The following is a 24,362-nucleotide window of genomic DNA, read 5'->3' as shown; positions in this document are numbered from 1 at the left end:
GTACAATCTTTATTTTGTACCTCTTATTAAGTTTCACAACAAGACCTGCCACCCTCTCGTTAATGCTATAGAATTCCTGTATGTTACCAGCTATATTCTTATTAATCAGGAATCCGACTCCTAGTTCTCTTCTCTCCGCTAAGCCCCGGTAGCACAGGACGTGCCCGCTTTTTAGCACTGTATAGGCTTCTTTCGGCCTCCTAACTTCACTGAGCCCTATTATATCCCATTTACTACCCTCTAATTCCTCCAATAGCACTGCTAGACTCGCCTCACTAGATAACGTTCTAGCGTTAAACGTTGCGAGGTTCATATTCCAATGGCGGCCTGTCCGGAGCCAGTGATTCTTAGCACCCTCTGCTGCGTCGCAGGCCTGACCGCCGCCGTGGTCAGTTGCTTCGCAGCTGCTGGGAACTGAGGGCCGGGGTTTGATTGTTGTGTTCATATAGGAGGTTGTGGCCAAGTAATGCACCAGGGTGGCCAATCCTGCTCTGGTGAGGGAGTGCGTTACCGGTTCTGGTCACCGGGATCAGGCCACACTCCAGGCCTGTTTGTGCAATTTTATCAACACGCGGATTTTTTTTAATCCGGTGGAAAATTGCCGGCACCGGGATTCGAACCACGGACCTCTTGCACGCGAGGCGGGTGTTCTATCTCTACGCCACCGCTGCAGACTGAAATTATGAAATAAAGCATCCACCAAGAGAATGAGGAGCTGGCTTTCATTAAGAGAGTGGTTGAGTGAACGGTGACTGTGCTCTGCTTGCGAGGCTCCACACACCGCTTAAGACAGCAAATCTTGACTGACATGTTCACAGCAGCATTTGCTATCCACGGACTAGGTTATTTCACTAAGTTCAATGGCTGGTTTAGGGCCCCTTTAGGGTCTTTAATCTTAAAGAAAAGATGTGAAAATGATTTATTTGTTGAGTTGTGCATGTCCTGTGTGTTTTACAGCAGGTAATATGGTGTGCGCCTCAGTGGTAAATATATTGTGCGTCTGTTCAAAGCTTCCGATAATGAGAAAGATTGTCTGACAGCAGCACTGGACGCTCCAACAGCAGACTTCAAAGCATGTGTTTAAAACTCGATGCAGCAGTGCTTTTCCTGGAGTTCTAAAAAGCCAGTTCTATTTGTGCCTCGTTTATTCACCTGGATCCGAGAAGGATGTGTTGCAGTCTATGCAATATCATTTTCAGGGTGGCGCTGGTGTGTTCAAGAGTGCAAGTTTGTCCTAAATAACTGGGACATTTAAGTTGCATGTCGTGTTTCTAACACGGAGTAAAAATGGTACAGTAGTTCCCAGTCTGTTGACAAAAAAAGTTTAGCTAGAGAAATCATTTATCGCTGGAAAGCAAGGATGTGTTGAGTTCAACTGTACCGCTAAGAAATACTTCTAACTCGAGAAGCACTGTTGCATGTGAAGTGACCATTCGTTTGATACAACAGAAAGGCTTGGACTAGGTCTAGTTCTGAAAGTACCTGTTGCCAGGTGAATTCCTAGGTGGTGGATAGCGTCAAGCATTTTCAACATACTCTTAGGGGCTGACTGATATACTATTGAACCATACTCCAGTCAGGATGCTACAAGGCTCTTGTACAGGCACATGGGGCATTTTAAGTCCCATGTGCCAGTCTGTGTGAGAAAAAAACAAGTACTGTCATTGTCTTTAGACGCTTTTCTTTCAGAGAATTTAAATGAGGGATAAATATAAGTTTTGAGTACAGTATAATGCCTAGAACCAAATGCTCTGTTTTCACGCTCAAGCATTGCCCACATAGCTTAATCGAACGTTTTAACACCAAACCACACATTCTGGACAATAAGACACAGTGCTTTTCTTTTGCACATTAAATTTCAGGCCATTTTTCGTCGACCCATTTGGACACCCAGTGCAGTGCAAGTTCAATTTGCTTTTCATGGATGGCGTGATTACAAGATTTAAGTTCTACTTGCACTTCGTCTACGTAAGTTCTCAGAGTGCATTCATTTTTATGATGAAGAGAGTGCAGCTTAGCCCACCTCCTTGGGTTACTCCTGTTTCCTGCACAAATTGTTTTGATGATCTGCCCACTTTTGCACAAAACATACAATCTTGCAGATAGCTTTCAATGTCATTCAGCATGTTTCCTTGAATCCACGTCGCTGAGATCTCTCAATATTCTGTAAGCCATGTGGTATCATTATAGTTGTCAACTCTGGAGCGCACGAAGTCGAGACGGGGCATTTGAATAAGAATGAGATCACAGGATCATTTAAACAAATAAAATCATTTCTAAGGTCATGGGTGATATGCAATATCCACATATGTTAAACTTTTCCCTAAGATTTTTGCAAGCATGTATGCAATGATAGAGCATATCCGACAGACTGCTTTTATATTATGTACCTTTTTGCATTTGTTACTATTGGATCGTGTATGTGCGCACCTAATTCCGTAGTTGTGTTTGCAATGTATTTCTGTTTAATCTATCTTAGAGACATAGTACGTGCATGCCTTTTCAATATTACAATACCCATTCCTTCGTTTTTTTATCTCTTGTACACGTATTGGTACTACCTGCCGTACTGCCCAGCCTCGCACACAAACACTGCTGCTTATGCGGGCTGGATATGCAACTGTGAAGAGAATGGGTGTAATAAAGATTATTATTATTATTTAAAAAAGGGGCGAAGGCAGAAGCTGGTGACAACCGACCCTGTCAGTGCCAGGAGCCACCAGTCCATATGCGACTTGTGATTTCTATAGTTCTATCCTGTCGAAATTTACAACAAGAAAGGTGCAGTACAGCTTCACAGAAAACACGACTGCTGATACACATAGAGGTACGGTGAACAGTTAGAACCTACAACAGAACTATAACCACGTTTAAAACAATACCACCTTTTTGTTTGCGACAATGCAACAGAATACAAAATAGAAGACAGTGCCAACACGCTGTCAGGCATTATAAAAATTAAATCTCGTCTAATCCTATCCAGTATGAAAAAACGCAAAAGTCGGGACATTTGGCCATCCCAACTCAGTCAAGTCAGGACTATAGGGACATTTACCCTCAAGAAGGTACTGGCCCCACTAAACATAGGACAGTTGGCAACCCCAGGTATCATAAGTCTTTTTCACATCGAGGAAAACTAACAAGAAATGTTTTTCATGTGCAAGAGCTTCCCGTATGCTTGCTTCGATGCACACAAAGTGGTCAGTAGTTGCACTGCCTTCTCTGAAACCACACTGGTGTGGATGCAGTAGGCTGTTCAATTCTAAGAAGTACAAAGTGATGATTAATTATTTTGCAGAGTGCCTTCTCTGAAACCACACTGGTGTGAATCCCGTAAACTGTTCAATTATAAGAAGTGCAATAAGCAACCATTAATCATTTTGCAGATGCAACTAGTGAGTGCAGTTTTCGTTCTTAAGGATAGGAATCATAGTAGCTTCCTTCCATGCTGAGAAGCGATAGCCTTCAGACCAAATTTTGTTATAAAGTGAAAGGATAATCATGTCATAGAGCACCTGATCTCATCTAGTGCAAACATGTTGCAGCATGTTGAACATGCTTTATGCTCTACCATGCTAAGTAGGCAATCACATACTTTATTCGGCGCAAATCTACAGTCTTTGAACTTGCGTTAAGACATAGCTTTGTATCGCATAAAAGTTTTGGTGTGGTGTACAGCTCTAGACACATACTCAATATGCGCGCCTAGCCTATCAGCTTGGTATTTCAAGCTGTGCTCACGAGGTTTTTGTGCTCACAAGCGTTTCGACAGGAATTTATGGTACAGGCTCCTTTCTCAAGCGTGTCACCCTTGAAGGAAGCCGAATGCCAAACTGAGGTATGCTTGTGCCAATTTTAACCAGTGGGCGCGCGGCAACGGCGAGAATCGAACCTGCTACCTCCTGCAGCCGAAGCGGGCGCTCTACAATTAGATAATGTCACGGGCAATTACCAAGGGCAATACATAGGGCTGCTGGCCTATCACATTTCTAGGCCTGTGTGAAGGAAGTTGTACTGAATATGTATTTCTGCCAGTTCTTTCTCTTAACGATATGTCATGCCCATATTCCTTGCAACTTTACGGGCCTAAAATTTACAACGTTTTCTGCCATTAGAGACTGATGAAGCAAGCCCCAAGCCTCATTGAGTTTCTTACAAGCATTTCTACAATCTTCATTACAACATGGCACGTTCTTTTGGAGCCCCATTCATTTGTGGGGTGCACTCTAACTCACAGTCGAATATGAAAGCAGCAAAAAAATGCAACAGCAACGTTGACATAAATTGTTAAGAGCATTTTAGGGCATCTGGGCAATTTCTTAATTAAACTTTTTTCCAATCTGCAGATGCTAATTTTGATCGAGAATTCGGTGGCAAATGATCGTGTTAACCCTCACCACCTTGAACTTTGGAAGTTGGGAGAAATTAATAGAAGATAGGAAAGATGGAAAAGAGAAAGACAAAGGTTGAGGACAGGTATAGGAAAAGGCGACTGCCAATTTCCCTTGGGCTGGACCGGGAATGCCATTTAGACAAAACAGAGGTGAAAGAAGGGTGCCGTCTCTGCCAAGGAGACTTAAGGATCCAAACATTGGCTAAGCCCCCAAGATCTTCCATTCCCCAGACCCGGCTAGGCCATGTATGGTTAGACACGGGATGGTCCCAAACCCCATAGTGCTTGGGTCCTTGGTGCCGCGACACACCAGACATGTCTTCTAACACAGACATTCCCGCAGGCCATTGTGGCAACAGTAACCCTGCATGACATCTTGTTCTCCAGTCCACATATCCAGACATCTCGGCAGTTGATTCAGGCCAGAAGCAACACGTGCTACACCATTTCAATACCACATACCAGCTTAATGGGGTATTACACATGTCACTAAACATCACTGGTGGGTTCTCAAGAGTTCCAGTGCCAACTAGCTCATGTATTTGCCATGGTGTGTAATTGCCAACCAGTGTTTTTGGGCTTTGATTATGTAAAATGACAAGTCTTATACCGGACATATTATGCTTTAGAACAAGTTTTCCTTAAGCTATGCACATCATGCTGTGAACAGCACAATATTACAGCTGCCACGATGGTTTAGTCTGTACTGAAACAGTGTGTAACATAGTAGTCTTGCTATATTGATATCAATACAAGCAATATCAAGCTGTTATTAAAACATTAGCAATTGAACTTGGAAGCCCTACTACATAAAATGTGAACAGTACCACCATTGTATTGATAAATTTGCAGAAAAGACAAGAATTCTGGCACATACCGTATCTGCCGGTGATAAGTCGCACCTCCCTCAAAATGGCAGCTTTTCCCCAGAAAAGTATATACAAGTCGCGCCCGTGTTTAGGGCGCACCTGTTCATTCGGTAAGCGATTAAAAATATGCAGTGACGTTTCGCTCCGTGAACGCAGGTCACGCGCAAGCAATGCATGATATGGACACTCAATTTCTGCCGTTTTGGTCACCGTGATGTTCTATAGAAAGTCCAAGGGCGATAACATCATCGCCGCACACCGTATATGCTGTATGTGCGAGCGAAAGCGTGCGACAGTGAGCCGAATCACGCACAAGGGTGGAAAGCGTGAATGCGTGGGAGGGCGGCTTGTATACTCTGGAAGCAACTGTGCAGCTTATGCAGCGGCACACGCCACATCTTGAAAGCGATTTGCAGATGCGACGACTTCGGAGTATGTCGACTCGCGGCCTGCCGCCGCTCGCGTTACTGCGCCGTCCTTCTCGTACTGCGCTCCGCAACTCAATCGCAAGAACCATAGCACGCACACAACCCGTAGCAACTTCCAGAGGAGATAAACCTAGCGCACTTAGCGTGGCCATAGCATCCTATCCAATTTTGACGGCAGTTTTTTCCCGAAAACTAAAGTTTATAAGCTGCACCATTTTATAAGATGCACCAACAAAAATTTCATAAATAACTGCGAGTTATACACCGGAAAATGTGGTATTACTCTGCCCTAGTTTTCATCGTTTGTTTGATTCATTGCAATGTTATTATATTGTGAATAATTTCAAATTACTTATTTCCACAGTCACGAACAACAGAAATTCAAGGTAAGGCAAACGTGCAATATGCTGATATAGGTGTGAAGTAAAATGAAGGAAGTTAAGAAAATCCCTTCCCTCTAGGTAATAGTACAAGAACTCATTATGCAAAAGAGGTGAGGCGTGCAGACAGGATACAAGAGAAGTGGACCACTTCTCTTGTGTCCTGTCTGCACGCTTCGCCTTTTTTGCGTAATGAATCATTACCAACTAGCTTAGATTTCTGTCGTTCTAACTACAAGAACGCGAGATAAAAACTGTGATACTTGATTACCTGCAAACATACTGCTTTATGTTACACATGCCATAGGGAAGCGCCTCAGTGAGCTTAAAATGCTTGTGTTAAGCAGATTTCCTTGGACTTGGCATATACTCACGGGGTCACCAGGAGTCATCAGCAACTCGAAGGCACATAACAAGAACATCACAAGATGCTCTAAAGATGAGTGACCCAGAAATCTTTCAATACAGTTTAGAAGTCAATCAATGGCATAAAAGAATATACGTGAATTGGTTGGTCTAAAAAAGAACTACAAGCCCCAGACCATTGCATGACGAGATTTCATGTGGTACAAGAGCTCGTGCTTCTGTGAATAGGCTGCACTGCAGTACACGCAGGGAAAGGGACGGTCTCCAGTGTGGGTGCGCACATGGCGTATCAGGTTGCACCTCTGAGTGAATGTGCTCGGGCAGAGGTGGCACTTGAAGGGGCGCTCGCCCGTGTGTGTGCGCAGGTGCGTCTTCATGTGCTCTCTGCTCTCGGACACATAGGTGCACAGCCGGCAGGAATGCAGCCTTCCATGAACAGACACGAACGCCTGGTACCATTCCAGGGACCCCGGCAACAAGGAACCTGCAATGTACAGGGAATGCACGAAGGCAATGTGAACATGGGAACACACTTGATGGAACTAGAATGCTACACCTGGCAACCAAAAAGAATTGGCGCATCTTTAGGCAAAATATGCAATAATATTGGACTACCCAAACCACACATTGCTGTTGTGGCGGCAGAGCACTAATGCAGCATGTGCATCAAACAAGTTTATATCTCTCTAAATGTAAATAACTATTCCGAATACAAACTCCCTTCGGCAATACAAGTCAGATTTGGCATGCCATTTTGATATGCCTAAACAGTCAAATTACTTTGTATATGTAACACTGTATTGTGCCATCACCTATTAAACGAAGTGTACATGTTTTTCTCACACTAAATTTATACAATGCAGTACAACAACGGCATATGCTAATATCTGAATGCATGAAGCATATGAAATATGAATATAGTTGCATTCATGACAATTTGAATGAAAGAAAGATATAAATATAAAAGAAAATATAAATGCAAAACTAAAATAAATAAATAAACGTAGCATTTATAATAGTTATAAGGCATCACATTTTTTGGTAGAAAAGGATACTGCGGCATTTCTGTGCTCTGTTAGTGCACTGTAAGCATTTTCCATGACCCTCTTCCAGTGCTTTCCAAAAGCAAGATGAAACTTCAAAGTAAAGTGACTTATCTACCGCTTAGAATTTCTGTCACTGACACAAATACCAACTACACAGATCTCTGAAGACAGGCACAATTTAACGCTATATATTATGTTCTGTGCAAGTAAATTGCATTTTGCATTACCCTGATGATTACATACCAGTCACTTCAATAAAAGCTTCTTCTACTTCTGTCTTTCTTTTTATATATTATTTCAGTAGAGTGGCAGGGCAGAAAGCAGATTTACCATTACACTTGTTCCTGGCAAGAAAAGCACTGGTGGCGATCAGTAAACAGTCATATCACTATCACAATGGTAAGTCAATCGCATGTCAAACTGCTGTGTCATGTAACAGAGCAAACAAGTGGATGCTTTTCAAGAAGAGGATGGCAAGCTGAATCTCTGGGAAAACCCAAACAACACAACTTCTTGAACATTTTGGAGGAGGCATGGGCACATCTGTAAGAGCACAGAGATCACTGTTAAAGCCAGCACAAATACTAATAAAACACCTATACGAAGCTTTTCATCTATGAATCGACAGCCATATTTAAATTGGGATCACGGTGCTACACATCACGGTATATTAGGATCTCAAATATCTATTACAAACAGTTATTCACTGACTCATGCCAAACCTGCTTCATAAGATTGGAATATCTTCTTTTTTTCCAATAAGAAAGCCCCATCATTGTTTTGAACACAAATCATTCTACACTCTTAGTCTTGGTGACATTGGCTCTTCTTTCGAACAAACACAAACAAACAAACAAAAAATGTCCCAATGCTCTTTCCAGCACTCACTCAGTGCATCAGAAGTGTGACTGGTGAGTACTGGTGAAGATTTCTTTACAGATACTGCACATGACGTCTACTGAATCCATCTTTTGCATCTTAATTAAGAAAGAAAAAGATCCTCAAACAATCATAAGCTACTGTCACTGAGCTTGCAGCTTAGATATAAACACTCGTCAATGTCATTGTTGTGCAAACTTATTTCAATAAAAATTGCCTTAATTTTCTAAATTGTGAAAAACTTCAGAGCAGCAAAGACAATTTGCCATGCAGGAATGCACAGTCGAGACTACAGCAACCTACACAACCTATACAAAGACTTCATGGATTGGCATGAACTCTCACAGAATGCTTGGTGAAAGATCTGCACGCATTACAAGACAACATGAGCTTTTTGCACAGTTCGAGAATAACGTAATGTGATCCACAATACGTCCAAACAAATACAGCTGTAGTTGTGATAGGGTTGATAACACTAGTTAATATAAGATACCTGCAGCCTAGCAAGTGCATAAGTATACACATTCAAATGGTGCAAAGTTCCTGGCACAGCATACCAGTACATATTGGTTGAAACACTAGTACAATATGTTTCACTGGTGTGCCAGAGTGGATAGTAGGGGGAGCTCGATGCGCTGGGAGAGAGCGCAGCCAGGTGGGCTGGTAAAATTGGTTGGACAATGACCGGAGATGCGGCAGCAACCTACGTGAATGTTGATAGGCGCCTAAGGGTGGGAGGGTTAGCATGCACAGCAAGTCACAAACACCAGCTTCTTGATGAAGTCAAGCAAAATGGTACCAGAAGATGGAGCAAATGAAACCAGTGGTTTAGACAAGCCAGGAGAATGCAGTTCTTCACGTATTATTGTCTGAATCGTCGCATGCGACGAGGGATCTCCCATGGAATGGTTTTCTGTGAAATTCAGCTGCAACAGTATGAATTCCACTTTGTGAAGGAGCTCACAAGTAGCGACGATATCAGCGACAGTAGCTAGGTTTTTGATGGCAAGCTCATTGAAGGCCGAAGCCCCAATACATTTGAGCATTTGGTGAAATCTGCTGGATTCATTCATAGCAGAGTTCATGGAAAGACAAGGCCCAATAACATTCCATGTGTACAAGGTATAAGACTTTCCAAGGTACTGTTTGCGAGCGTCAAGCGTCTTTTTCTCAAGGGCGGAAGGGACTGTCGGCATGCCAGAAATTTGCGAAAGCTGCTGTGCAGGTCTGCTGTCAAGAACCAGGTCTTTGCCATGTCCATGAGATAGAAGGAAATGCGACCGAGCTGGAGGAGACCATCGCATCGCTTAGAACTAACTTGGTTGTAGTCGTTAAGCCTGCCTTCTAAATCTTCACTGCGAAGTGAAGTTCAGTAAACAGATGGGGATCTCACTGGTGACCACTGAGGTGGAAGTGCCAGTTTACTCGTTCTGCAACATTCTGGCACCCAATGGGCTCAAGTGGTATCCGTGGTGACTTACCACGTCACTTACCATAGTGGTAAGTGGGCGTTACAGGGTAGATCGAGCAGGCAGAGGAACAAGAACCACATACATCACATGTAATGTAGCAGTTATGGCCAGCCTATTGGTAAGCTTAACAGACAGGGCGGAGGGTCCAGGCACAGTCCACACTAATGATGTGCCCATGCCCATGCCCATGTGCCCATGCAGGCGATGAAGAAAGGCACTGCATGATGACGATATAGACATGTGGAGGAAGTGCATAATAAATACCCACCATTATCACTGCTACTACACTACTGCTGCTAATCATTACGTTATCCTGCACAAGTCTTCTTCGCAATGCTTTTTCTTTCAGAGTGTGGAAACATATTCACCAATAGGTGTGAGGGTATTTCTTGAGCACTACATTCTCCTATCTTAGGTTGATAATTTTAGCAAGTTTGTTAGGAGGTGAACACAGATACCTTTACACTGACTGCATTTTGCTAACTGCAATGTTTCTTCTAGAGAGCACAGTCCAGGCTCTGCAGACCAGCTGAATTGTGGATAAAACCACTTTTGATCAGAGTCCAACTTTTGATGTGGGGCATCAGTTTTCAAGACCTTTCGAGCCGTTTCATGGGGAGGCCTGAAAATAAACACATCCGAACATACTAAGCACTGCTTTCCTCATGGGAGCTGTAATTATGCTGCTTAGGAAAGGCATTGATAAAAGAACATGTCTTGATGCTCGTCTGACGTCCAGCCTGATATAATGAATTATTTGACAAAATTTAAGCAAGTCATTAACTATGACAGTGAAGCTGGCCTAACACACCAACATGTACTTCCCGTTGCACATGCGCAAAGTGATAAACGTTGGTAGGGTGGATTAACGAGTGATAAAAAGAGAACACAGATTCAAAGACATAAAAATCTTGGAACTTCAAAATTATCATCACACATAAATATGCAGTAGAAAATTGATCCATACAGATCAATAGCTTCAGAACACCATATATAACATGATGTGAGGCACAAAGGAAGCTTTAGATAAGACTGAACAGTTTCGTTCACATTCAGGTTGTACACTTACAATGAGTAGCTTGACAAATACTCCAGCCAGTTTTTAGTATATATTGATTGTTGGTCTTCAAGATATCTGAATCCATACACTCAATGCATAATCGCGTAGGTAAGAGTCATATCAGAAGGCAATATTTGGTTAGGCTTGGGTCGGAGCATCCATTTGGGTACCTAAAGCTTTTTTTTTAGAAACAAGAAATGCAGCTTAAATGTCATTGCCCAGATAGGTTACCAAAGAGGAATCAATGCTGATGACCAGATTCTGCCTATTTTCTCTAAATATTTTTAAATTATGACCCCTATGTAAGAGTGCATGAAAATGAGTGTATAGTGTAAGATAAACATATTCTTCACAAGGTCAATATTAAATTTTCAACCCTTTTCTTGGACAAAACATTCGACATAGTGTTGCACCATATTCAAAGAAGCCCTGCCACTTATATGCAGTTTTGAGTTTGAGTTTATTCAACCACATGGCAGGTACATAAGAGTACACAAGGACGTGGTTAGGTGTGGTGAGAAAAAAGGTGCATTTCACAGCTTGACTGGTCGCATCACCCACAAAACTAAATTACAAAATTACAAGCAGTGGAGAGCGACAATATAAAAGGGACATGCATGTGGCCTGTCACAGCAAAGCGTAAAATAAAACTCTGAAATACGTGAGAAAGCATTAACTACCAAAGCAATAGATAATTGCACGACACTAATTAACCATCACAAAAATGACCTAATATACATGAATAGCACATTCAGGACATCCTATGTAGTATATCAGTTTTGGACAAGATACGTAAATTTTCAACTGTTAATTTCCATTTGTTCAATAAACTCGGAAGACAGAAATGTAACGTTTGCAGCCCATAATTAGTACGGGAACATGGTACATACCAGTAAGGCGACTGGCCAGGTTTCATTGCAAATCAGCCAAAGTATGTAAGAGGGTACTTCCCCTGCGTATTACTGATTTAAAAGTTGACAAAAGCTGGTATTCATAATAACTATTTACTCTTAAAATTCTCTACTTTAAAAATAATTAATCGGTGTGTGCGTTATGTGATACACCTAAAATACACTGCAGGTCATTTTTTTTTGCAGGATAACCAGATTATGATGCTTTGGAGCCTGTGGACCAAACCAGATGACTATAGTATAGATGCGAAGAAAGAAAGAGCGTTATATAATAATAGTTTTTTACAGGAAATACATTCTGACACCGACGCAACACACCTAAAACTCTGCAAAGTTTATAGCTTATGTGTTCAGTATGGTAATTCCATGCCACATATTTGTGAAAGAGAAGACCGAGAGTTTCAACAGTTTGGGAAAATTCAAGTTTGTTATTTTTAAGGGTTAGCTTAAGACACGTTTCGTATAATTTGGATTTCGCATGGAGCAGTACAGCCTTGGTTTTAGAGCAATTAATGTGTAGTGAATTTGCTATAGTCCATGCATATATCTTATTTAGTACTTGATTTGCAGACACCGTGAGGTCATCAGCCATTTCACCAGAAAAGAATAGACTGATGTCATCCACGTAGATTACATAATCTACAGAGCTGTTAATCTGTACAATATTATTAATCAACATACTTAATAACAGGGGTCCCAATGATAAACCAAAATCATCTCGTTAGGCTTCTCTTGCCATGAGCACTCCCACTTTAGCAGCTCTGGCTTTTTTTTTCTGAAACGAATGACATCAGCACAGTGGAATTTTGTTTGCCTGGGGGCAAAAACTCCTTTTAACCCCTTGCTTAAGGTATGATAATCAGAAAAAATTGCCTTCAAGAAAGCAATGTGCATGTTTAAAAAAATGTTTTTAAAAATGCACTTAAAATGAATACATGATCCATTTATTTTTAAATATTTTGTTGAACAGTGATCTGAAATAACATTTAGAAAATTGTTCATAGGCAGTAAAATATCCTCAAGAAATTACGCAGCCAACACAGGGGCTAAATCAAATGCAAATATGATTTTCTTAAAGATGACCCAAGGTTATAGGGCATCCTAACATGCACAAGAATGCACAATCATTTGTAGTGCTTTCGCAACCTGACAGAAAACACACATCTCCCACCTAGGTCCTTCATCGGCTGCTACATGGATGGTACTTATTGAATGCAGTACCAGCAGAGCACACTGGCACATGTAGTCTGACTTCCAGAGCCCAGTTACTTGCAACCTAATGCCACAGACTCACTAAAATGCACAAAACACCCATTTCTAGTACCACTTCAAAGTTGTATAATGGAGGCTGAAACGAAGCCATACGATGGTTGCTACCAACACGGCCTAAAAACCATGCATTCATGGCACCTTCCGACAGCAACGGTGTATGAAGCACGTTTGCTAAAATAGAGCAAGCAATACTGGTTTCTCAAGCAGAAAAAGCAAAAACGATTCTAGGTACACCATGCAGTAGTAATGTAATGGGAAATAATAAATACCAGTGCTATGCAAAGCGAAAAGAAAATAATGAGGTCTAATAATCTACAATGCAAAAAAGTTAATCTATACCTGAAACCAGATAACACAGTCTCTCCTTGGACCCAAAAATGCCCAGTCACAGTGCAGTAGCTGCAACCCTTTGGGCTGATTTCATAACTTTCTCTGAGAACCATAAAATTTAAGATAAGGAATGCAAAACCATGCATTACTAATATGCCAGCATAATAATCAAAATATAACTGCAATGTTAAAGGACACTGAGAAAAGCACTATATAAGAAAATCTACCAACAATCATGTTGTTGTTGCTCTCTTAATAATCCTAAATATGTGCTGCTTCAGGTAACAATGTGAGTTAATGGAGAAAATGCATTTCATGGTATTACTACTGCAAGTGGAAACAGTGCAAATATTTCAGTGTTTTTTGCACATGTGTTACTTTGAGCAGATCGGCACCCATTGTAGTCGTAATTTTGGCTAGATTTCTACATATTCTATTGAACACGTATGAGACTAGAGAGAGGACCAATCTTTAAATTAGTAAACCATCCATACAACCCCCGCCATTTGTTGTTTGCATCTCACTAGTAAAAGAATTCTGTTCAATGAGGCAGCTGCAATATTCCCTTCATGGACAACTATACCCCATGTAAGTGTTGAGCAAAACAAAAACAAGGTGAAAGCAGGAGCCAACGTTTCAACAAGTGGACTTGTCTAGGTGAAAGCAGGAGCCAACGTTTCGACAAGTGGACTTGTCTTGGTGAAAGCAGTAGCCAACGTTTCGACAAGTGGACTTGTCTTGGTGAAAGCAGGAGCCAATGTCTCGACAAGTGACTTGTCTAGGACTTGTCTAGGCCCATGTAAGTGTGTTATGTATGATTGTATAATGCCTGCAGGCACAGCAGCATAAAAGGCATGATTGGAGTCGATGTTATCACAGGGCTGGCTACATCCATGACACATTTACAATGTGTGTGTGTGTGTGTGTGTGTGTGTGTGTGTGTGTGTGTGTGTGTGTGTGTGTGTGTGTGTGTGTGTGTGTGTGTGTGTGTGCGTGCCTCAGACCATTGCCCAATAAAGCTGTAGAATGATAAAGAAAACTTACAGTAGCTTTTACGACAAACACCTTGATAACCTTGACAGTATTAAAACCTATATAACTTAAACATTCATACTACTCAACAAGAAAAAAGGGTTTTACGAGACACGTTAGGCAAATACGTATCATGATGATGATATGTGATGTTTAATAGCGCAAGGGCCAGGTCTGGCCAAAGAGTGCAATCCAGGTGATTATGAGTATTTAACAGAACAATGAAGTGGAAAGCATTGATGGAACATGGCTGTATATGGGCCTAAAAACAGAGTGGCTGTACAGTGTGTAAAACACAAATGTATTAAAATTATGACAATGGCTTTAAAGTGTCCTGTGAGCTTAAAATATAAGTTTTGAAAGGATGGTTTTCTAAAATGTGTAAGTGCAAGTAGCACTGCTGCCTCATCGAAACCTTGCATCCAAGGCTTTGGAGGCACGTGGCATACAAATGCGCGAAGTGGGCGTGGTGTCATGCACTCAAGATTTTTTTCGAAAGGTTGACGTAGAAAATCTGCCTGATTATCCAGGATGTCTTCTTGAGTGTTTACTAGGATAGAGGATGGAGACTGTCGGCCTCTTAATTTATTTGCCATGTTGCAGACCTTTCTCTCATCAGCGTATGAATAAATACTGAATATATACTTCTCCCAATTATCTCTCTTAGCTTGCTGACGTGTTCTTATGCCCTGCGGCTTTGTTTTTCAAAATTAACGAGGTTTTCAGCATTGGGCAGTAACGTAGCAGATCCCTAACTTTGTTTTGTTTTTTTCCTTGCCTTTTGACATTCATCATTGCACTAGGAGATGCAGCGTTTACTAGAAAGTGAATTCATTTGTTGGGTGCATTTTGTGGCAGCGTCTATTATAAAACCTGTGACTTAAGCCATGGCATAGTCTATATTAAGACCACAAATGTCTTCCCTGTCTAAATGTGTACATTCTAGGAATAATTCCCAGTTCGCCTAGTCAACCTTCCATCGAGGAGGATGTGGGGAGAATTCATCCTGTGTTTTGAGACTTAGAACTATCAAGAATTAAGTGGTCATTTCCATAAGGATTCTTAATAACATTCCACTCGAGGTACAGCAGGTTAGTGCTGGATACCACGCTTAAGTCAATTGAGGGTCAGGTGTTGTGCGCAACACCCCAGTACGTCGGCTCGTTCTTATTGAGCAAGCAAGCACCAGATGAATAGAAAACGTTTTCTATGAACTGCCCTCTTCCATCGCAATGGGAGTCTCCCCATAAAATGTTACGTGCGTTAAGATCTCCGACAGCAATATATGGCTCAGGAAGTTCATCTGTGTAATTCTGAAATTCAGTTTTATGTAGTTGATAGTTAAGAGCTGGTAGTATATAGAGCTGATAGTAACTAGCTTATTAAGCCATACTGCTTGGACAGCAACTGCCTCTAGGGGCATACAGAGTTTTAGTTTGCAGCAGGCTACACCTCTATCGACTGCAATAGCCGCACCACCAGATAACATGACTGCACATCACTGTCTTTACGAAAAATTGAATATTGTGGAAGAAAATTCGTTTGCATGTGTTATTGAGGTGTAATTCCTGAACACATAGCACCCTGGGACTATGGTTGCGAATGAGTTCTTTAACGTCATCAAGTTTGTGAAGAAGGCCTTTGACGTTCCATTAAACTATTTATGTTCCCATGTTGAAAAGGAAATTTGCACTGTGCGGTTGGGAACAATTAGATTACAGAGCCCTTTTCAGACTGTCACCACACCTTAGGCACTGGATATGCTGCTTGGATGAAAATTGTGTCCATCACCTCTTCTGAGGCCCTAGGCACCCGTTCTTGCAAGCAGTGTGTTCGCCTTGAGGGCCTTGTCCCAAGAGATGAGGTCCTGGAGGCCGCCAGCCCAGAGGTCGATGGCCCCTACTGGGGCCGCGGCACAGCGCTGGCTGTAGCGACAAAGCGATAGGATGGCATTGCCACCGGCTCACTACACATGGGCTGGACAGCAACTGGAAGCCGTTGCGATGCTGCCCCTTCATGCATAACTTCAGCAAAGTTGTTGTTTGCACGTACTACACCAGCCTCCATACTTCCTTGAACGATGGGTTCTCTTTTACCTTAATTGTCACCATTTCTTTCTCTCTTTTCCAGGATGAGCAGGACTGCGAGTATGTGGCATGCTCCTCATCGCAGTTTGCACAGTGTAGAGCGTCTTCACAGGACTAAGATAGGTGCTTGTGCGTAATAAGCACAGGCCAGTTGGCCTCGGCAGTTCTGCAAACTGTGGCCAAACCTTCAGCATTTGAATTAAGCAACGGAGAGGGTCAGGGATGTATAGCCTTACTTGGATGCTTTCTGGCAGCATACTGGAACCAAATGCGAGAATTAGGTGCTTAGTGTCGATTTCTTTCCTGTCATGCCTTTTGATTTGTTTTATGTTGATAAAAGTTTGCTCTTTCCAACTTCCAGAAGTTCAGTCTCGGTCGTCTCCATCAAATCATCATCGGAAGTCACACCACGAATGGTTTTCACAGTGCAGTGTGGGGTCACTGAAACTGGTATGGCCCAAAAAGACACTAGGTTACTTAGACTTCGATATTGCATTTTGTCATGAAGTTCCAAGAGCAGGTTGCCACTTGCCAGTTTCGATGCCTCATAGCCTGAGCCAATTGTTTGAGCTAGACATTTGGAAACGAGAAAAGGCAAGATCGTTCTCGTAGCCTTTCTTGGTTTCTCAGAGTGAATGACTTGATAGCGAGGAAGTTTTCAGTCTGAAAAAAAAATCTTTTTTTTTTAATATTTGGGGTTTTACGTGCCAAAACCACTTTCTGATTATGAGGCACGCCGTAGTGGAGGACTCCGGAAATTTTGACCGCCTGGGGTTCTGTAACGTGCACCTAAATCTAAGCACACGGGTGTTTTCGCATTTCGCCCCCATCGAAATGCGGCCGCCGTGGCCGGGATCTTCATACTTCTTTCGTACTTAAATACTTCTACAGTATCACACACCCACCATGGAGCCCAACAAGAGGATGCCGCAGGTCTTATAAAAAACAAGTCCTACGGACGTCAACTGTACGCTTCCGCTATAACCAAAAAAAGTATACAGCTAAGGTTGGTTGTTCCACACAATGTTAACCTTTCCTGCCGGGAAGATCGGAAGTAAAATGAAGTGAATTGACAGGAAATATTGAAAGTGAGAGAGAATGATGAAGGTTGCAGAAAGAGTTACAGGATGAGGTAACTAGTGATTTCCCCAGGTGGGTCAGTCCGGGGGTGCCATCTCCGTAAAGCCAAGGTCAAATGGGGTGTTTTTGCCTCTGCCGAGGGCCTTAAATGTCCAGACACTCAGCGTCGGCTCAACCTTCAAGATCCCCATTTCCCCAGACATGGCTAAGCTGTGCACGGTTAAACGCGGGAAGGTCCGACCACCATGTGCTTGGGTACATGTCGCAACGCACCAAACACCTGTATACACAGACAACCCTGCGGGGTCAAATACCCATCGAAGACGGATTAGTGTTCATGGCTTGATTCCAAATTAAGGCTGCTGGAATGTGCAGTGGTATCATATGTAACTCCTGGTTGGCAGGCTGTGGCGAGAATGCCTGTGGCACCATGTTGTCGGGGCTAATGTGTTTTGTTACGTGTTGCAACGCTGGCTGTGGCTTCAGCTGTGGTCTTGGCTTTCATCTTCGCTAAAGCTTTACATGCAGCTGTGGAGGCTTGGCAGGCACACACTTGCAGCATATTTGAAGTCGCTGGATTGTTTGGACAGTGTTTGGATGTTGCAATACTGCTGGCTGCACCTGTGTGAAGCGTCCAGTTAGCACATGCCGAAAGATTAGCAGCATAAGAAACTTTAGCTGCCGGACAAAGCAGAAACAACTTTCTTCTCACTAGTTGCTGCGATTATTTTCTCGCTTTTTGGAAAACTGAAAATGTGTGTTGTCGCAACACATTTGCTCCTAGATTATGCAACCACACATTCTTTATGAATATGCACTTGTCAGATTAGCAATACGGACTTAACAATTAATGTTGCATAGCTTGATATTCACCCATATTCACAAGGCTTCTTTTAGAGAAAGGTTCAGCTCAGGTCTACCTCCAACTTTCTATTCAAATACATGTAAAATTATTTTATGAGACAACTGCACCGACTTGACTTAAATTGGCTGCATTTCAGGAAGAAAGTTAAGTTCAAGTGATTGTAACAAGCAGAATTCTGATTTAGGGCTTGGAATTTTTAAAAATCCTTTCCAAGACATATTTAAAAATATTGAAGCAAGAAGTTTACCAATTCATTAGTTTGCACCAAAAACATATATTTAAGTTCTGTAAATTGTGTCTGTTAAAGCATATAAAGCAAATTTAAAACTTAAGTGAAATGTTACAACATACAAAGATTTTGCAAAAGTCCTACTTGCAGATTAGTGGTACATTTCAGAGCTGTATATAATACATCAATTTTGTTCACTTCAGCAGTGTTATTAGGCGCAGTTAACAGAACTGTCTTTTTTTTTATTACAGAGTAACACAGCTTAAGCTCGATACTTTAGATTTTTTATTTTGTAATGTTCAAAAATTTTTGTAACAAACAGCTGGCCTAAATAAAAAAGTCAGCTCCCTACAATACTACATTTTAACATTTTCTTTTAAATGCAAAAAAAAACTCAAATTCGGTGCAATGTTTGCAAAGAAAAATTATTTCTTTGTTCCCAGAAAGTGTGGTTCCTCAAGGTCAGAAAGTTTGAGAATTCTTGCAGGAATAATTCATACATTTATTGGAGGGATATTTCTTCATTTACTTCAAGGTCAGCTTGCTTGCTGCTCGTGAAACTGCATGGAAGTTTCTGAAATCTGTTAAGCATGTGTAACCACATCACTTAGAAGGTGAAAATGTTGTAAAAGATGATACTGAAAGACCAGGCCATGTTTGCGCAGAGCTTCATACTTGGTGCAGTCTCTCAATTGCTGGCACTATGGGCACCTGCTAATTATTAGTGATCGACGTCACAGCTGTAGATGGTGGTCTTGTGGATGGCCTTCACAGACACCACCTGAGAGCAAGCTTTAGCTCAGGGGCTGCTATCTAAATTTAGATAGCAGCCCCGGAGCTAAAGCTTGCTCTCAGGTGATGTCTGTGTGTCTGTGTCTGTTTAGCTCAGGGGCTGCTATCTAAATTTAGATAGCAGCCCCTGAGCTAAAGCTTGCTCTCAGGTGATGTCTGTGAGGACCATCCACAAGACCACCATCTACAGCTGTGATGTCGATCACTAATAATTAGCAGGTGCCCATAGTGCCAGCAGTTGAGAGACTGCACCAAGTATGAAGCACTGCACAAACATGGCCTGGTCTTCCAGTATCCCCTTTTACAACATATTCACCTTCTAAGTGATGTGGTTATGTACACATGCTTAACAGATTTTAGAAACTTCCATGCAGTTTCACGAGCAGCAAGCAAGCTGACCTTGAAGTAAATGAAGAAATATCCCTCCAATAAATGTATGAAATATTCCTGCAAGAATTCTCAAACTTTCTGACCTTGAGGAACCACACTTTCTTTCCACATATATTCAAAGTGTTGCAATGAATCAGCCAAATATGGCTACACGCGGTAAATTATCAAAAACTGAGAATAATAAAATAAGTGAACAATTAAATTACTGGATTACCTATACATAGAATCAGCATTTTCTTAAATTCTTGTGAGATGATATTGAGGTTTGTATGTGTGTTTTAAAAGTGAAAATACTTGCATATGCCTTCATACCTCATGGATGACTATCATGAACTGAACCATGAACATGTTTAAATAAAATTTCACCTGTAGTTCGGGCATCAGTTAAACATTGTAGACTAATGAACATGGGGGAGGATCCAGGGTAGCGTCCATGAAGGTGGAAATGGGGGCAGCACCCGCAGGCCTCCCCTCTGGATCCGTCAGTGCGCGATCGAGATAATAATCCAAGCAGCACTGCCGGGGGCGTCTGCGCGCGTGACCTTCGACGTTTACAGTTCGGCGTGTTATCTTGAACCTCGAAGGTAATCGCTACTGACGAGGTACTCACGAAGAAAACATCACCATGCGTCCCCTCTGGTCCGGTTACTGCGCGAGCGGAATAACCAAAGCAGTACCACCACCGCCGAGCGTCTGCGTGTGGCCTGTTGAGGTTCACAGTTCGGCGCGTTATCTCTAACCTCGAATGCCGCCATCGCTACTGATGAGGAACTCGAGATAATACCAATACCGACAAAGGAGGCGTTGATAAGATAAGATTTCCTTTCGCGCCACGCTGCACACGTACGAAACATTCCTCTGCCGCGCGCGCGCGCCGGCCATCTGACGCAGACGAAAGTGTCGAATGAACTATAGTTTATTTTTGTGCATACGAATTTCACGAGTCACCAGAAAAGGCCTAAATGCCCGCGTCGCTCTGTACTCGTGGTGCTCTGCCCGCGTATCGAAACGCATGTCGCGCGATTTTAACTACATCTAACAGATCACGTCGAACGATCGATGAAACTCACTTCGCAAACACAAGCAAAACGCGCGTGAAGCGGGAGAGGGGGGGGGGGGGTTGTGAATAATAGCAGGTGAACTTTACGAGTGCGCCTTCCTGTCCACGTCAAGGGCTGCTTTGTATTGAAAGTGATGGCAGCGTGAACTATCGATCACTTTCGCTTGACGTATATAGTGTACATGACGCGTTGTACGATTCGAGCGGTTTTACACGTTCAAAATAACGGCCAATCAGCTTCTCCGGTTTTGCTCTCCGCCGTGCCGACACCAATGCACCTAAACCACTAAACTGTTCAGCCACAGGAGAATGTGCACATGCGCACTTCCCCTGTGCTGGAATTACACCGAAGTACGGGCGGCAGGACGCCCCGCTGGTCGTATTGCCGTTTCTTTACTTTTTGCCGCTCCTCGGGAGTCCTAACTATGCGTTGCTGATTGTTTGTAACGTTGGCGTTGCCTATGCATAGCATGTGCTGCAACTATAATGAAATCGGTTGCTATAGATAGGCTGGTTCTTTTATATATGAACAGCTAGTGACGTCACTCTCCAAGTCGCAAGTTGCCATCGCCGCGGCAGCTTGCGCAACAGTAATTTTTACCGCGAAACGTATGCGAGGAGCGCTACGTGCTTTGGATTGTAAGAAAGAGGGCCTTTTAATTATCATCAATTATGTAGTGTGGATGGTTTTTTGCGATTGTTCTTTAATAAAATGAATGGCTGTATGCACGACACCAAAGAATAGCAAATCAGGGCCCGTATTCTGTAATGCTTCGGTTTCCGAAGAATTCGCTTTGAGACCAGCGATTGGTCGCCGCCTGGGCGTGCACGCATATTAATTATGGTGACATCACGCACATTTCAATCATGCGGAGACCTAATTTGTTGTCTGCTACGAAGCGAAGTGGCTCGAGTTGCTTTGGTGTGATCCAATGCCAAGCATGCATCTTAAGATTGAAATATATTTTCAAGGTACAAGCATCACTGTTCTGAACACTAATTTCTAGTTGTTCACAGTACTATTGATAAAAATAGCACCTTTTCCAAACACCATTTGTCCCAATGCTGTTGCCAGCGATCATTCGGCACATAAAAAGCTTGATTGGCAAGTACTGGTGAAGGCTCTTCTACAGTAACTGAACAATTTAATGTTCCTTGACTTTTTTATCACTAAAAAACTTCACAGCGACGATGACAACTTGAACGTTGGAATACTGCAGACTACATCACCGGATATGGTCTACATAGGCTTTATGTGTATGTATAAAACATACACACAATGCTTGTTGAAAAGTGCCCTGCATGTGTTACGAGACCACATAAGAAGTATTTTTCATTGTTAGAAAATAACATCATCTAATCCACAAAGCTGAAAACAACAGACAACGGGAGATATCTCTATAGTCTACTTAGTGGTGCAAAATTTGTGCAGTGGTTTTAAGGTAGCTAGATTAGTACTGCTACTGCTATAGGTTATTTGCATAGCCACAAGCAAGTCTTACCCATAGTGATTTTTTTTTTCATGTAAGAACTTGTTCATTAGCAGATGGTTAGAGCAGCACAAGCTCTAACCTGAGGATGTGAGCTTGAACAACACTGCTAGTAGCTATAGTAAAATGCATAATCCTTACGGCAGATTACATTTTGCACAAATGCAAATTCCTTCTCAGCAACAAGCATTTCGCTAGTGGCGATACTTTTTCTAGGGTGTCATTTTAAAGAGTGGATAAGTCGGGATTTGCTGACCACCTATACCATGGATAAAATTACTTCCAATACAAGTTCAACTTATGAAATTTGTTATCAATGTACAGAACATATTGTGCAGACAAACAAAGAATTTGCAAATAAACGCATCTTTAAGTGTTGCACACTGCTTTTCTCACAGGAGGGTGGAAGGTATAAACATGCTGCAGTGGAGAGCCATGGGTGTATTTCAAGAATGTGTAATGATGCTCCTCTCATGTTTTGTCTGCTATTATCAACTCCTTGCTGGTTAGATTAGGCAAGTCATCAACCATTAAATCCAAGCTGGAATAAAAGCACAGCGTGAATTTCATGCATATGCAACATGTGCAAAATACTTTGCATCACTTTAGTGTGGGACAAACCAAAAAGTGACTAGTTCTAAACGCGCTCCTTCTAAAACAAAAATCTAGAATTTTCAATTTTGTCAATACATGTAAAAGTGCCACAGAAGATCATTCCATACAGACAAGTAGAATTGGAAACATGGCGTATAACATAACATGGGGTACAAGAGAAGCTTTACACCAGACTGAGCAGCCCTGTTTGACACAAGTTCATTCAGGTTTGTCACTTCGAATGAATAGCTTGCCACATTCTATGGTCGTTTGTCAGTTTACATGAAATTACTGGCTACTTTCCTCAGATTAAATATCCTGCATATTTTATGCTGTTTTTTAACAAGCCAGGCAACTTATTAGCACTTTTGAGAAAGCTATCCACCCGCTAGAGGAAGCTTATCCGCTGGCACTTTGCACACAACTCCTGAATTCACTGTACCAGTTGTGGCTCTTTGTTCATAATAACTTATTTATTTATCTCTTTATTTACCTACTTATTCACGAACGAGTGAGAGCAGCAGAGTAATAAGTTGCTTGCTTGAAGGGTGAAAACTATATTACTTACATTGCACTCACGGAATGATCAAGCAGGAATGTTGCCTTCAAGTAAGCGATGCAAACGCGAAAAAAATATATCCTACACAAACAGGTACACTCAAAATCAGTACTCCGTATGTTTCCGCGTCAACTCAAGGTCACATAGTGATATGGTTCATATGTAGAAAATTGTCCCTAATAAATTATGCAGTATATGCAGAGGCTAGTGCAATCAAATCTCAACATGACTATCTCTGAGATCAACCCAAATTACGAAGCACCATAAAACAACATTTATTCAGAATACGGGGGCACTAGTTGTCCTTTGGCCACCTTTCAGAGGATGCACATGTCTCACAACAATGGCCATCAGCTGCTACCTGGATGGTACCTATTAAACAGAGTGCATTAGTGCACGTTGACACTTGTAGTTTGACTGTCACAGGCCATCCACTCGTAGCATACAGCTACAGACTTGCCAATATACCCTAGGTGAGAGCACAGAGCATTACATAAATACATATTAAATACCCACTAGATAAGCTCATTCTTGCCATTACAAAGTTATAGAAAACAAGTGGGAATAAAACAAATGAAGATTGTTACGAATGAGGCGTAAGAAGCATATATTCATCGCAACTTTATTTAACAACAGCACATGAAATCTTCAGAACTTGACTTTGGTCTAGTTGGTGTTTACTCCATGTGATATTGACAGCCGCTAATTAAAGGTGAATAAAAGACGAACACAGAGCAAGAAAAACATGAAATGATGACACAGGCAGTAAGTAATGATA

At 42.0% G+C, this 24,362-nt stretch overlaps 1 protein-coding gene and 1 long non-coding RNA gene across 3 annotated transcripts in view; one reads left to right on the top strand and one right to left on the bottom strand.

Annotated features, from left to right (window-relative positions):
- LOC142557031 (uncharacterized) overlaps window positions 1-7,458 on the top strand; it is a 30,247-nt gene extending 22,789 nt beyond the window's left edge. For both annotated transcript variants that reach the window (XM_075668577.1, XM_075668576.1), the window contains 2 exons: window positions 1,863-1,968; window positions 6,802-7,458. In XM_075668577.1, the coding sequence (XP_075524692.1) occupies window positions 1,863-1,968; window positions 6,802-7,089 (394 nt within the window). In that variant the 3' untranslated portion in view covers window positions 7,090-7,458. The remainder of the gene's footprint in view (window positions 1-1,862; window positions 1,969-6,801) is intronic.
- Window positions 6,832-20,593, bottom strand: LOC142557032 (uncharacterized). The gene is made up of 3 exons (XR_012822704.1): window positions 20,248-20,593; window positions 7,813-8,025; window positions 6,832-6,920 (listed from the first exon to the last, which is right to left on the bottom strand). It is a non-coding gene; the product is annotated as an uncharacterized LOC142557032 (long non-coding RNA).
- Window positions 20,594-24,362: the final 3,769 nt, after the last annotated feature.

Source organism: Dermacentor variabilis, chromosome 9, assembly GCF_050947875.1.
Source record: "Dermacentor variabilis isolate Ectoservices chromosome 9, ASM5094787v1, whole genome shotgun sequence".
NCBI lineage: Eukaryota > Metazoa > Arthropoda > Arachnida > Ixodida > Ixodidae > Dermacentor > Dermacentor variabilis.
The sequence above is the reverse complement of the archived record's forward strand: the minus strand, read 5'-3'. Positions and strand labels throughout refer to the sequence as shown.